Source organism: Patella vulgata, chromosome 3, assembly GCF_932274485.2.
Source record: "Patella vulgata chromosome 3, xgPatVulg1.2, whole genome shotgun sequence".
In the NCBI taxonomy this organism is placed as follows: Eukaryota; Metazoa; Mollusca; class Gastropoda; family Patellidae; genus Patella; species Patella vulgata.
This window is the reverse complement of record NC_065881.2, coordinates 67679879-67696339: the sequence shown is the minus strand read 5'-3', so window position 1 is coordinate 67696339 and position 16461 is coordinate 67679879. Positions and strand designations below refer to the sequence as shown.

The 16461-nt window shown below is 36.1% G+C and overlaps 1 protein-coding gene across 1 annotated transcript in view; it reads left to right on the top strand.

Annotated features, from left to right (window-relative positions):
• Positions 1-16461, top strand: part of LOC126815792 (E3 ubiquitin-protein ligase MARCHF5) — a 61717-nt gene continuing 45256 nt past the window's right edge. The window contains exons 1-4 of the mRNA XM_050541730.2: positions 1-116; positions 1551-1722; positions 2095-2300; positions 2563-2693. Of these exons, the coding sequence (XP_050397687.1) occupies positions 1688-1722; positions 2095-2300; positions 2563-2693 (372 nt within the window). The 5' untranslated portion in view covers positions 1-116; positions 1551-1687. The remainder of the gene's footprint in view (positions 117-1550; positions 1723-2094; positions 2301-2562; positions 2694-16461) is intronic.

The window sequence follows — 16461 nt, the reverse complement described above, 5'->3', positions numbered from 1 at the left end:
CTTGAACTTTCTATCATTTCCGGTACTGATGGTTTATTAACTTTTGACGAATTCTGATTTATTACTAAATTGTATTTCGCGTTTTCTTGTTTGACAGGCCATGGATAAATGTCATAGTAAGTATATGTGAAAATGCTGAGAAATAAAAATTGACACGAATTATATTTTAATATTAAATTGTCCTTGATTGCTTAACATAAACAGATCAAAACTGCCATGAGACGATGAGTGTCGAGAGGCAGTGAAATTCGGTCAGGTCAGTCACCCACTACTGGTCACGGATATTTATAATCTAACGCAATACCACCGAGCGACGACTCATTTGATTCACTTATGAAATTACATTGTAGGTTGGCTACACCACACTCCAAAAATATTTAGATTATTATCATTAATGATAACACTATCCTGTCCTGAAATTTCAATGAGAAAGTAAAATTACTACAGGACATTCATTCCTGGGACATTTGGGACTAAAAAAAAATATTGCCTCAATGTTTCTGACTTGGGTGGGTGATGTTTCAGACTCAGAAACAAGTTAAAAGGGAGGTTTTGAACACAACCATCGAATCAATTTATAATAAAGCCAAACACGATTTTATAAAAATAACATGCAGGTAAAATTTACAGCACATGGATCACAGTTTCACACACCGTATAAACCCCTTAATTGAGGAACGGCAATTTTTTCAATGTTTACGAAAATAATGTTTTATGCTCCGACACAAAAGCAAATATTAATATTTACATGATGAGCGCGGTAAATTTTTAATGATAATTCAGTTTCGGTGAGTTACTCTCAAGTTCAATAGTCGAAAATTAAACAAAACAAAAGAAAACTAGCAATGTTAATCTTTTGTTAATGGTCGATCAATTAAATATCAAGTTCAATACTTGCCGATTAAATAAAACAAAAGACAACTAGAAATTTGTTTTTCCATTGTTGTTGTCTTTTCTTACTGTTACCAGCTTTGTATCAATTCATAATGATTTACCAGTATATAAATCTCATTTTGACATTGTTGTTGTCTTTTCTCACTATTACCAGCTTTGTATCAATTAATAATGACGTACCACTGTGTACCAGTATATAAATCTCATTTTGACAAATGCAAATTTTGTCTGCAATATCACCCAAGGTGGAATCGAATGCAAGAAGAAATGCAAATTTATTTTGTGTTTTATATATATACTGATATATGGGGGCACCAAATTCTTTAAAGAGTCTCTAAAATGAAAATAATAACCCCAGCTATTACAAATATATAGGCTATACACAAAAATTTTCAACAGTCTTTTATTTATTCATCTAGTTCGAAACGGAGTCCTAATCATCGTCAGACCGAGTCCGAAAAGGCGTCAAGTCAGTCCGAACTGCTATCAAACCGAGTCTGAAGCATTTGTGTTGAGTCCGAAAGGTCTCAACACACTGTATGGATAGTGTTAAAGTCTAAGGGTAATAAATTCTCAAGCCTTCCCAAGTTTATAAGAAGCATAATCATCCTATTCATTTGAGGAGTTATAGATGAATGTATTTGTAATAATTGTAGGTAATGTGAATGGCTTGACTAAGATAGTACAGTAGTGAAAGTGCAGTATCGTCTCATTTGATTTTAAAGAACCATTTCAATTTTCTGAGAAAAACAGAAAATAGTTTTTCTCTGTTTGTGTGTGGAATTTATCAATAATGGCACAGAGTAAAATACACGAAGAAGAAGACAGGTAATTATTGCCAGCTTCTTGTTTTTAGTTTCCGCGATGTGTCAACTGGATTTAGGATGAAATAGATTTTCCAGCACCTGGTAAATAAAACATTGTATGAAAATTTTACAACCAACTAAAATTAAGACTTGAGCTTAGGTAGACATAAAAAACCTTTAATATCAAACACAATAAGTTGAAAAATTCAAGAATGACTTCTTAACCAGTAAGGTATAGAATAAAGATGGTGATCAGATCCAAATAAAATGACACTTAGTTACTAGTCAAATACTGTTTATAGAGTTCATTAGATTCTGGCTAGTTGATGGTTCGTTTGTTCATAAAAAAATTATTTTTTTGATATATCTAAACAGTGTATTATCTTTCTTGCAGACGTTCTTGTTGGGTGTGTTTCGCCACAGATGAAGATGATAGAGAAGCCTCATGGGTAAGGCCATGTCGATGTAAAGGTACAACTAAATGGGTTCATCAGAGTTGTTTACAAAGATGGATTGATGAGAAACAGAAAGGCAATAGTACAACAAAAGTTGTCTGTCCACAGTGTAATGCCGAATATTTAATTATTTTCCCAAGACTAGGTAATAATAGTATATTTAATTTTCTGAAATTGAAAAAGGAGAGGGGGCAAGCTGTAATAGTGCTCTATGGCATTCTGATATAGACTTTGCTATTGTTGTAAATGTAGGTGCATTAGGGTCTCTGTCTATTTCTTGGTTTAAATCAGTAAATAATCCATAGCATTTCACTAAAATATTGTGTAAATGTGAGTTTCTTGATAAAATAAAAGCACACATGTCAAAAATTTTGATATCAGAAGAATTTTGTTATTTGCATTTACAGGACCAGTAGTTTATATAATGGATATAGCTGACAAGATAATTTATAAAACTTGTCCATTTGTTGCTGGAGGTATATTTATTGGATCTGTTTATTGGACGGCTGTTACATATGGTGCGGTTACTGTCATGCAGGTACTTCTTTTAATTAATAATAGCTATACACCATTATTTAATTTTGAAAAAATTGAATATCTTGATTTGCAATGGCATGTAATGTACATTTTTATACGCCCACATATTATGCCGTTGTCCCTGTTCATCCGGACATCCGTCCGTCCACAATTTGTTTGTTGACACTCTACATGTCACAATTTTTATCTGATTTTGACGAAACTTACAATTTAGGTCTATCTCCCAAAGATCTCGCTTGCTTTCAATATTGGCATGTATCGGACCAGAACTTCATGGACTATGGCCCCTGATTGTATGAAAAATCACATTTCTAGCTTGTGGACACTCTGGAGGGCACAATTTTCACCCGATTTTGATGAAACTGGAAATGCCTGTTTATAACCCAAAGATCATGGTTACTGTCGATATTTACGCATATTGGATCGCAACTTCTTGAATCATGGCCTCTGATTGTACAAAAAATCACATTTTTAGCTTGTGGTCCCTCTAGATATTTGCCCATATCGGATCACAACTTCCTGAATCATGGCCTCTGATTGTACGAAAAATCACGTTTTTAACTTGTGGTCCCTCTAGATGTCACAATTATTATCTGCTTTAAAAAACTTTTAGATTATATCACCATTACACTGTAATGTTGGCTGAGTTCGAATTTTGTGAAAATCGGACCAAAACTGCCGGACAAAATGGCCGCTCCTCGTACGCAAATATACTCTTCAAAAAAAAGTAGGGGATATTCAGAAACAATACAAAACTGCGGAAATGTACTGCTGTTTTTATTAGAGGTAACCAGTGTATGTTAATAACAGGCCAATTGCCTACACATGAATATAAACAGTTCATAGTAAATCTTATGCAAGAACCGATAGGAAAGCAAACATGGATAGATAAACCAGCATGCGGCAGTTTTCATCAACCCTTCCTTGAAGTGTCAAATTTGACAATGAACGCCTCCCACGTGTAGGGGAGTTGGATGGCCGAATGGTTAGCACGTGTGCGCTGCGCTGTATCATACGGTCTGTCATTGAGTCAACTGGCGGGGTTTCGATTCCCCGGTTGTACGTGACAAGGAGTAGGGTTGCCTGTCCAACCTCGTGGGTTTTCTCCGGGTCCTCCCGTTTCCTGCCACTGCTAAAGACCCCTACGCACAAGCAAATTATTGAAATAAAACTGAACCATGTGTTAGTCCTGAAATGACCTAGTTTGTGTCGAGTGGGCGTTAAACCCCATTTCTCTCTCTCTCTCTCCCTCCCACGTGTATGGTGCTATTGTGTGTCGCATATGCAGCTCAGTGGTTCTGTTGGGGCGATAAGTTCTTCATCTGTGAACATACTTTCAAAGCATGTCAAGTGTCCATGACTATTTATCACATCACAACCTGCATAGGTATTTGCATTTCAATATCCCCTACTTTTTTTTAAGAGTGTATTATAAACATTTGGTATATCAAGGTTGTAGACCCTCTGGTGGTCACAATTTTGATCCGATTTTGATGAAACTTGAAATGCATGTATTTTATTAATATTCATGTATAATATTGTCATTGAACGTCTAATATTCACTTATTCACAATGTGTTCTTTCATCAATCAGGAGTGGGGTCGGGTGGCTGAATGGTTAAAAGCGTGTACACTTCCCCGCTTATACAGTTCTTAGCGAATCGCTAGCGTGCCAAATTGCGATGGATCACAGAGTTTCGCAGTGGATCACAGAGTTTTGCCGTAGAATACAGTCAGTTGCTTGCATACCGATAACGTCCTGATTCTAGCATGTTAAAGTAAAATGTACTTTATTTAAGTTGAATACATGTATGTTAATCTTGAGCGAGGAAGCGAGGATCAAACTAATATTGTCTACAATAAATTTCAATGATGCCATGAAAACATGTACATACATGTATATAATGTACAGGCCGGTTACAGTGATCAACTTATAATTTCTTAAACTTATCATTTGGTCTTTGTCTATAACTTCCAAATCGTGACAAGTAGATGCGTACGTAACTAACGTCCGAAAATTTATTGGTGGCTAGCTTTTTTTTCGCACGTATACAGTGAATGGCCATTTTGCTCAGTAATCCCAGCCAGAATTTGGCTATTTTCTAAATTTGCGTTAAAGTTTAAAATATTTGTTTTAGAACTGAAATAAATTAACTATTAGTCAATCCCAACGCTAAAAACATAAACAGAATTGATTGTTTATATCTGAAATAGACACGACCGACGCACAAAATAGTGCCAAGATGGCTGCAGACGCTGTCAATAGTGTCATTGAAGACAACGTCAATTCTATGATTTGTAAATGTTATTTTTGTGAAAAATCATTGGAAAAGAGAGAACATGTTGGGACTGTACAAATTATATAGTCTTTATGGGTGCAAAGGACACAATGCTGAAGATAAACCTATTGTATACAATGTAAGGTGTTGTTGACCTCATGACCCATTGACGTTAATGTCATGAACTGTGATGTGTAGATCACGTGATATGAATAAGATGGCTATTGACTGTGTCTGAGATACTTCTCCGCAGGTAGTGTGTCTCAGATGTTCAGAATGAAGTAGCTGTTATCCATTAATCATTGACTGCTATCAAATCTAAATTTTAAATTATATACGATGAGCTTTTACACATTACATTATTACTGGCAATTTCAGTTAATCTAAATCAACCATCACTACAGCATAGTGTCATTCATCATATATTCTTACGCGATATCACCAACATGTAGGTGGAGGCGGGCGTGAAATCTCTGCTGTGACAATATACTTCTATTGTCTTTGAAATCACTTAGATGGAAGCAGATGTTAAATAAAGCTATTTCACACACACCTGTACTTATATGTCATTTTTATACGCCCACATTACTCTTAATCAGATTTTAATGTATTATAAATGTTTCATTACCGAAAAAAGTAAAAATATGTGACAACTCTTGTTGACTGCCCCGGACGATTTAGCTGCTGTGGGCGTATGTTTCGTTGCCTGGCAACCTATCTTTTAATAGAAATGCCACTGGTATGTTATTTCACATCTTCACCTTGAATCTAATTACTCCAATTTATGTTATATTAAACAAATGCTAATACTTCTCAACAACCACGCTAAGAAACAAAGGCTTTTAACAAAATCTACAGGAAGCCATTTCACTCTATAAGGTTGACCAATTATGGTTATTAATACAGAGTAATCATTTTCTATCATATACAATATGAATGTTAAGCAAGCTATTCTCTATAAAAACATAGTCTGCCTCCCTAAGAAAACATCCTTTTTCATAGTAATAAAGTATAAATATAATTAAACACAAACTTTATTATTTTATAATTTAGTGAAAATTGTAGAGCTAGATCACGTTGCATAGTGCTTTATTAATTTTGGTCTGAAAAATTTTGAGAGGAATCAGGCTGAACTGATTTTCGGCCGGACATTTCAGATTTTCAGCCTGACAAATACTTTATAAAGTATATTAAACCAAAAAACTGTTGAAATTTACTATGTTTATATATAATATTATACATACATTTATTAATAAAATAAATTGATGACTCACATACAACCTGGAGTTTTAAGTTTTTATATGTATATGGAATACAACTTTATAGTTCATATAATAATGTCTATCTCTTTGGTGGGGCTGGGGACTAAATCCTAAAAACTCTGATTAAGATTCAAATTTAACTAAAGAATAGACATCTTGAGTTGTCGTAAATGGTTCAGAATCTGCCAAGTCATTTTTGATCCACTTTTCTACGGTTCGTGTTTGTAATTTTCGAACTGGTGACGGCGACGGCCCCCGTTTTAGAAGTGTCTTTATGAGAGACATAAGATTAAGACACAGTACCAGTCTTTGAATTTTCTGGATCTTTCCCACTAGCCGGGATATCCGTGTCCGAGGGTTGGGAAAAGTAAGAAGTTATTTTATTCGACATGTTTTCACAGCTCTTCTATTTACATTCACATCGGAAGTGTCCAACAAAGTGAGATATTTTCGTATAAAAATTCTGTCCCTAATTACATCCATAGTCAACTTGGACATTTTTTTTGTAAACTAATTTTAAAATATTATTATTACATGTACTTTTATTACTAATAATTTATATAATTACATATCATGTTAGGCGTGATTTAGAGCTAATCATATACGAAAGTAACGCAAAGCTAGCTACGAGACTCGAATAACCAGTGTAAAAGAGCCGATTCTCAATATTATTCATCACTTTATCTTCATGCGGCCGAGAGAGATACATGTATAAATAGTAATATTTTTACTATGACTCGGGTCGTTGATATAACCAGCGTAAAAGAGTCGATTCTAAAAATTATTGAAGATTTTATCTGCACGCGGCCGAGATATAAATAGTAACATTTTCACTATGACTCGTGTCATTGAGATTTTTGGTTCTGGACTTTCGAGTCTAATAATAAATAGCGATCGACTCAAATATTTTTGACTTAATGTTTTACAAAAACACGGTCGGACAATTATGTCCGGATGAAAGCCAATTTGGCCTGTCAAAAGGGGTCAATTCGCCCGGACATTGTCCGGACGCTTATTTCAGCGCTTGGGTAGGGCAGGCATTGTCTAATCCACTCAATATCTAAGCCATCCAATGGTCTAGAGACTCGATTATTGGTTTGTCATGTGAAAAAAACTTGATACTTTTGCATAATGCAACTTTAATATGCTTTAATTTATGTAAATAGAAGTGTCTTTTTATGCATATACTATTATACTATGCTACTTAGACTGAAAATTCAAATGAAACTAATTTTGATCTTGGGAATTGTGCGTTCATGTTTGTCACCCACTACAGTGTTAAAGCAATAATTTCATATTTTCTAAGAAAGTCAGAATATATTTATTTCTATGTCTTTTGCTCAATAGGTTATCTACTCACTATTATACGACCATTGGGCATTATTTCCGTACCCTTAAAATTCATTGACACAGGAAATAATAACACAATTACCTCCCTTGTTTTCCTATTGCCTCCATGCATTAGCTACCTTCAAACGTTGGAATTTGAAGTTGAAAATGATATTTTTGCCAATTTCTCAGCTGGCAGTTGTGACTTATAAGATTAATAGGATTATTTTTTAACAAGGTAGGAAGGTTTATGGATACCATCTATTTTAAGGCTTTATTTTGATAGATTTTAAAAATATAACTTAAAAATATGAAATTGCAGCTTTAACGCATTTGGGGAAATAGAAAATATATTTTGGCCCATTTGTCAAACTCATCAAACAGCCCAAATACCTTATATTTAGGGATATAGGAAATGTTCAGATACACATTATTTGACATAGGCATATTTTCGGAACAAAACATGTATTGTTTTCATAAGAGTTTTTATTTATTGTCCCCCGCCATTCGAAGAAAGCAGAAGACTATTAAAATGGGTTTGTCTGTTTGTCTGTCTGTCTGTCTGTCTGTCTGTCCGTCCATCCGTCTGTCTGTCCATCTGTCTTTCCGTCACACTTTTTGGGACACAATAACTCTCTTTCTAATTGAGCTACAATATTCAAACTCAGTGTAGGTGCTTAGGGTAAGCAGAGATAAGCAATTTGATTGGTTGATGCTTTGGGACACGATAACTTTAGTTCTAATTAAGTGAGAGTGGTGAAACTTGGTGTATAGTTTCATTACATCAGTACCTTGACTAAGTTCGATAATGAGCATTTTCTGCTCAGGGTAAGCAGAGTGATAAGCAATTTGATTGGTCAAGACCTTGGAACACAATAACTCTCCTTTTAATTGAGCTAGAATCTTCAAACTTGGTGTAGGTGTTTATTAGGTCAATGCCTTGATGGAGTTCGAAGATGAGCATTTTCTGCTTAAAGTAAGCAGAGATAAGCAATTTGATTAGTTGATGCTTTTGGACACGATAACTTTAGTTCTTATTAAGTGAGAGTGATGAAACTTGGTGTATAGTTTCATTACATCCATACCATGACTAAGTTTGATAACAAGCATTTTCTGCTCAGGGTAAGCAGAGCGATAAGTAATTTGATTAGTCGAGTCTTTGGAACACAATAACTGTCATTCTAATTGAGTTAGAATGTTCACACTTGGCATAGGTGTCTATTAGGTGAATGACTTGATGGAGTTCAGAGATGAGAATTTTCGGCTTAGGGTAAGCAGAGATAAGCAATTTGATTGGTTGATATACATGAGACACAATAACTTTAGTTCTAATTAAGTGAGAATGAGGACACTTGGCTGATAGCTATATTACATCAATACCATGACTAAGTTTGATTATGAATATTTTCTGCTCAGGGTAAGCAGAGCGATAAGCAATTTGGATTGGTCGAGACTTTGGAACACAATAACTCTCCTTCTAATTGAGGTACAATGTTTAAACTTGGTGTAGACGTTCATTAGGTGAATGCCTTAATGGAGTTCTATGATGAACATTGTCTGCTTACAGTAAGCAGAAATAAGCAATCTGATTGGTTGATGCTTTGAGGCACGATAACTTTGGTTATAATGAAGTGAGAGCGATTCATTATATCATTACCTTGACTAATTTTGATGGTGAGAATTTGCTGCTTAAGCTAATGAGCGATAAGCAATTTGATTGGTCAAGATTTTTGAACATAACAACTCTGCTTTAAATTGAGGTAGAATGTTTAGACTTGATGTAGATGTTCATGTCTTGACTGAGGTCAATGATTAACATTTCGAGCTGAAGCTAAGCAGAGCTAATCAATTTCAGTGGTCAATGCTTTGGGACAAGATAATCTTGATTCTATCTGATAGAGAGTGATGAAACTTAGTGTATAGTTTGATTCCTTGATACTTTTGGAAAAAAAAAATAAATGGGCGATTAATTAATGTGTGTCATCTATTTATTTTGGGATTTCGGCGGGGGACATCAGCCTCACTGTTGGCTTGTTTTTTTCTGGTTTTTAGTCAGGGTTTGCAACCAAAACTGTGCGTGGTGCAAATGTTTTGCCAATATAGATATTGTTGGCCCTCATGGAACTATTTCTTAAATATAAATAGAGAAATTTTGGACAAACAGGAAGCGTTGTACAGATGGGACAAAAAATAATCTCAGATTAGCCATATCTTGGTTATTTCTCAACAGATCGTCGTCATGTTTCAGCATTTTTTGGACATTCAAGATGGCATATCTCTGTTAGTATTTGAGGTATCAAGTTGAAACTTGGTAGTGGTAAGACACACATTGATGCCTTCAAACTGGCTTATTAAAAAATTTTGTGATGGCTTCCAGAAACTTCTGGAAATTACAGAGACCTTCCTATTTTTTCCGAACATGAATACAATTCTCTCCACTTTAAAAAAGCCTTCAAATTGATATTCAGCTGCCATTTTGATTCCGATAATTGAAAACTTTTTATTGTTTTGAACCTACTCCAAATGGAGCTGATTTTTGAAATTCGATTGACCTTTGCATATATGATGACCTTGACGTCTACTAACAACTAATAATATCAAAAAGTTTGATCGTGAAGTATACTATTCAAAAAAAGTAGGGGATATTTGATTTTTAAGTGTTATTAAAGTCACCTAATGAAACTGACGAAGAAACAAATGACAAAATGAAATGAAGTTCACATTCATCGATTTATTCCAAATGATCGTTAGACTAAGTAAGGCACAGACTGACCATTATAAGGGTAAAATGATACCCGGGGTCAAACAGCAAAGTTACCACAGCATCACAACCAAGTCAGTAACGGGTAAATCCTCCTCTGTTTGCCAAACAAGCATTGATCCGACGTGGCATACTCCTAATGAGACGTCTATGGTCATTTTGGTCCAGATTGTCCCATTCCTGTTGCAACGCAGCAGCAAGTTCTTGGACATTGGCAGGACGTTGTTGACGTTGACGTAACCTCTGTCCAAGCATGTCCCAGACATGCTCGATGGGGGAGAGGTCGGGACTCAGTGCTGGCCAAGGTAATGTGGTGATGTTCTGTTGTTGGAGGTAACCTGTAACGATCCTGGCCCTGTGACATCTTGCGTTGTCATCCTGGAAGATGAAACGGCGGCCATGACGTCGTGCGAACGGCACAACATGGACTGCCAAGATGTTGTCCCGGTAGTACTGGCCTGTAACAACATGTAAAGCCGTTCTTCCAGCAACAGTGATGCCTCCCCACACCATAACAGAACCACCCCCAAATCGATCATGTCTGATGACGTTAACGTCTTGGAAGCGCTCGTTTCGACGACGCCACACCCTCCTACGTCTGTCCAAAAAATCAACAGTGAACCTTGACTCATCTGAAAACATCACATTGCTCCAGCGTCGATTATCCCAGTGTTGACGATCCCTACACCAACGACGTCTTGCCTGAATGTGATGATCTCTCAAACAAGGGATCACGCGAGGACGTCGGGCGCGAAGGTGACCCCTATGCAGTCGATTCCGAATCGTCTGGCCACTCACTCTCACACCAGTGTCTGTTTGAAGACGAGCGCTGATCTGATTTGCTGTGATGACACGATTTCTCAAGGCCAAGGTACGGATAAATCGATCCTGGGCTTGAGTTGTCGCCCTTGTCGACCTGAGCGTGGTCTGTCCTGTACAGATTGTGTATCACGGTATCTGGACCATAGCCTGCTTATGACAGACTGAGAAACATTCATCGTCCGCGCCACAACCGCCTGTGTTGTGCCGATCTGCAGCATGCCAAGGGCACGTAACCTTTCATTTTGGGTAAGCCGACGCATATCAAAATTTGTTTTCTGGTCACTAAAACAATTAAACTGATGTTTCCACCCTGGAATTCAATGCCACAATGACTGTAACATTCAAAGTCAGAGTCGTGCAAATCTTGGGTTGGACCCCCATGATGATCCCAAGCATCACCTGCATTCCATGCGGTAGCTATTGGTGCGTTTGGGCGTCACATGTAACTGGAAATGTTTCTTCTGTTAGGTTCTATAGTGACTTTTTTCGTAGTCATTTGCATATTTTAGTATTATGCCCCCAAAATCAAATATCCCCTACTTTTTTTGAATAGTATATAACTTCCGATTTTATTATGTGTTCAAAATGGCATGTTTTTTCCATTTTAATAAAATAATAATATTAATAATAAATTTCTTAAGTGCCAAATCCATCCATAAGCATGCTCAAAGCGCTTTTAAGCGCAATAAACTACAATGTCTGTTAAAAAATTTAGTCAACGTAAGATTGTTTGAACAAGTGAGTTTTTGATTTGAAACTTTTAAACTATACTCAATAGTTCATGATGTAACTTGATTGTTGATGTGACGTAAACATGTCAGTACTGCTTTTCGCAGTTCTAGTCTTTATTGTTTTTTATTTTTCATACTTCTATTATTATACACTCACATTTTCATGTGGACTTATATTGTCGTCGCTCCTGTCCGTCTGTCCATCTGTGTGTCATCTCCCCTATCCGCCAGCCACAATTTGTTTGTGGACACTCTACAGGTCACAATTTTTATCCGATTTTGACGAAACTTTCAGTATTGGCATGTATCTAAATGTAACTTGATGGATTATGACCCCTGATTGTACAAAAATTCACGTTTTTAGCTGGTGAACACTCTAGAGTTTACAATTTTTATCCAATTTTGGATATGATTATAACCCAGCGATCTTAGTTCCGTACGATATTGGCACATACCGGACCGTAACTTCCTGGATTATGGCCCCTGATTCTCCCCCAAGTCACAATTTTTATCCAATTTAAAAAAAACGTTTGAATACATCACCATTATACCATAATGACTGAACGCAACTGCCGGACAAAATGGCTGCTCCCTGTACGCAAATAGTCTTAAAGTATGTAATATCAAGGTTGTGGACTCTCTAAAGGTCACAATTTTTATCTGATTTTAATGAAACTTAAAACGTGTTTATATCCCAAAGATCATGGTTCCTTTCGATGTTCGCGCATATTGGACCGTAACTTTCTGGATGATGGCCCCTGATTGTATGAATAAATCACATTTTTAGCTTGTGGATCCTGTAGAGGTCACAATTATTTATCGGATTTTAAATATCGTTTAAATATATCATCGTTATACCCTGATGATGATGATGGTTGAGTTTGAATTTCGTAAAAATTAGACTGAAACTGCCCATCAAAATGGCCGCCCTTTAAACGCAAATAGTGTAAAAGTAATAAAAGTATGGACCCAAATTCTCACAGGGTCCAATTGAACTGAGGCCTAAATTTGCCCTGCTCTAAATTTAATGGCTTAAAAAATTCACAGAGTCATGCTGGTTAATATGATACCGTGTGGTGGTGGAGCGCGGCAACGAAATTTGATGGCCTAAATCATTGACAGGAGCGTGCTGGTTAACTTGAAACCACATGTGTTTGGGTGGATCACAGCGATGAAGCGTGATCGGCGAACACACACACATACAGACATCTTTGATTTTATGTATAAATGTAGATAGATGTGCAATAATGAGGACCCCTTTAAAATTGTATTTGATGGACTAACCTGAGAAAAAATGTCAGAAAATGGAAAACAAGATGTCAGGGTTAGATTGTTTTGACTGGACTGGTATATTACACTATGGAGTATTACAATACCAGTCATAATATTGTAGATTTCAGTATAAACATTGCATCAAATTGCAATTTCCATTCTGTTTTTGTGATGCAGTATTTTTATTTGATGGTTAAAATATTAAATATTGGCCGGCTTGCACAAAAAGAAACTAAATTCTTTTCTGTAATGTTTAATATTTAATGTTGACTGCAACCCACACTTTGTTTGTTATTTTGAATATTAAATCATGGCATTGATAAATTGATTAATGGCAATTATTGACATTTTAAAAGTGTCTACATTAAAGAGGCATTATATGCACGAGCAGAACTTGCCTATTGTTGGACATGTTTCAGGCTTCAAATGTTATATGAATTATTATTTGGACATTTATTCACATATGACAACAACTCTCTAAACCAAGGGTGTCAAATATGTGGCCCACAGGCCAGATCCGGCCTGCCAAGGGTTTAAATGTGGCCTGTGGAACAAATTTCAACAAACTGCCGTGTTGATAATTCTTAGAAACTAAATCATTTATTATTGTTTTCTGGTTTCAGTAAAATTCTGACTTCTGTACTGTATGTCATAGACAGGGATCTTAATCGGCTGTTTTTTGTCGGCTTTAGCTGCTTGAAGTTCAATCAAGCCGATTGGTAAAACAATGAACCGGCCACTATGGTATCATAAATCAATCTACTTTCGGCTAAATTACAACGGGTTAATTATTACTTGTTAATTAAGTAGTCATTCAACTTGCTTGTCGGCTACAATAAGAATCATACCTTTGTAAGAATCGGCCATGTGGTTCATAATCCGAGTAATTAGCACAAGTATTGGTAATTTTGATAATCCGGTAAAAAACAAAACACGCTTGCTGATTATTCGTAACAGGTCCAGTAAGGTGCCTTGAGGAAATAGGCCACGTGGCAATCGAAGGAAGAAGATACGATCTCGCAATGGATTGTGCATATATTGCGCTCCTTTGACGGTCCGTATGAATTCCAGATGTACCGGTAGATATTAAAATAATAATTGGATCATAATTTAATAGTTTCACTGACCAATTGCTAGTAAAATTTAAATCGTAGTTGAATATAATCCTTGGATAGAACACTGAATACACCGAGAAACAGTCATTAATAATATATTATGAATCTCCAATGCGGAATATGACACGTGACATTGGTTAGAATTAGGTCAGTAAACCAGTGATGCTAGTTTTAGTTTTAAATAGCGTTTACCGTTATGATTCTTCTCTTTTATACACATGCTGATAGAGGCTTGATTTTTAAAATATTGTCATTATTATTATTGAAAGCTGTATGGCATAATCGTATGGAATTTAATTTTAAAGCCATTTCAATTATGGTTGTCACGTGATCACTATTCCGTGTGTCTATCATAGACGAATGAATACAAACATTTGCAAGTTATGTGATAGGAAAAAAAAAACCCTACAAATTGTGTTATGAAGAAATACCATGGTGCCGTATCAACTTATATCCATCAATAAAAACGATTACAGTATAATTTATTCAGGAATGTTACTGACATGAATGTCAAGCCGGTACGTGAATTAAATATGGACAATTTTCCGAATGGTGTACCTGTTTGACGAATGGTGTACCTGTTTGACGTTATAGGCTATTTGTGGTAATTACATACAGTAGAAAACGATATTCCTCATAACAAATTACCAAGAATTATTTTTGTTGAAGTCTGGTTATATTAAAGAGAAAGGAAGCTTAAAATTTTAAAACCCAGTTCCTACCGGGACGCATTTGACCCAATTCTGACCAATTTGTTTCAAAATGGATTAAGAACCCTGGTCATAGATATCTAAGTTGTATGTAATACAAGAGAATGTTGTGTTCAATATTATATCTTGGCAATTTGTAAACCAGTCTAAAAAATTACCTGTGTTGGGGACGTTTGGCTTTGTTTATAGAATTCAGTAAAGTTCAAGGACGTTTGGCTTTGTTTTTAGAATTTTTACACGTCCACATTTTCATGTGGACATATATTGTCGTCGCCCCTGTCCGTCCGTCCACAATTTGTTTGTGGACACTCTACAGGTCACAATTCTTATATATCTCCAAAAGATCTTGGTTGCTTTCGATATCGGATCGAAACTTCATGGATTATGACCCCTGTTTGTACGAAAAATCACGCTTTTAGCGTGTGGACCCTATCGAGGTCACAATTTTTATCCGAGTTTGAATTTCGTGAAAATCGGCCCAAAACTGACAGACAAAATGGCCGCCCTTCGTTGGCGCCCTCAAATAGCATAAAATTATGGTATATCAAGGTTGTGGACCTTATAGAGGTCACAATTTTTATCCGATTTTGTTGAAACTTGAAATGTAAGTTTATAACCAAAAGATCTCGGTTCCTTTCGATATTCACGCATATCGGGCCGTAACTTCCTGAATTATGGCCCCTGATTGTACGAAAAATCGCATTTTTATCTTGTGGACCCTATAGAGGTCATAATTTTTATCCGATTTTAAAAACAGTATTATTATATCATCGTTACACCCTAAGGACGGCTAAGTTCGAATTTCGTGAAAATCGGTTCAAAATTGTCAGACAAAATGGCTGCCCTTCGTTCTAAAATAGCGTAAAAATATGGTATATCAAGGTTGTGGGCCAGGAAGTGTGTTTGAAAAAATTATCTGTTAGATTATGGGGGGTTGGATGGCTGAATGGTTAGCACGTGCGTGCTGTATCAAAAAGCCTGTTATTGAGTCAACTGGCGTGGTTTGAATCCCCGGTTGTACGTGACAAGGAGTAGGGTCGCCTGTCCAAGACCCCTACGTGCAAGCGAATTATTAAAATAAAATTAAACCATATGTTAGTCCCGAAATGAGCTAGTTTGTGTCGAGTGGACGTTAAACCCCATTTCTCTCTCTCTCTCTGTTAGATTATATAAAAACAGGTGTGTCTGCGTGTATGTTTACTTGCCTTGTAACCTATTGATGTATCAGCATTCAGCAGAAGTGCCAGAATAAGTCAATTTTAGACAAATGAAAATTTCTCTGAAAGAATTTTGAGGGAACAATTTTCTGAAAAGATTTTGGGGGGACAATTCTCTGAAAGAATTTTTTGGCTACAATTTCTCTGAAATAATTTTTTGGGGACAAAGCTCTGGAAAAAATTTGGGGGGACAATGTCTCTGAAACATGGCGGTTGGGTGGTCAAGTGGTTTAACACCTGCACATGAAATCACAGGGTCTTCAAACTCGACA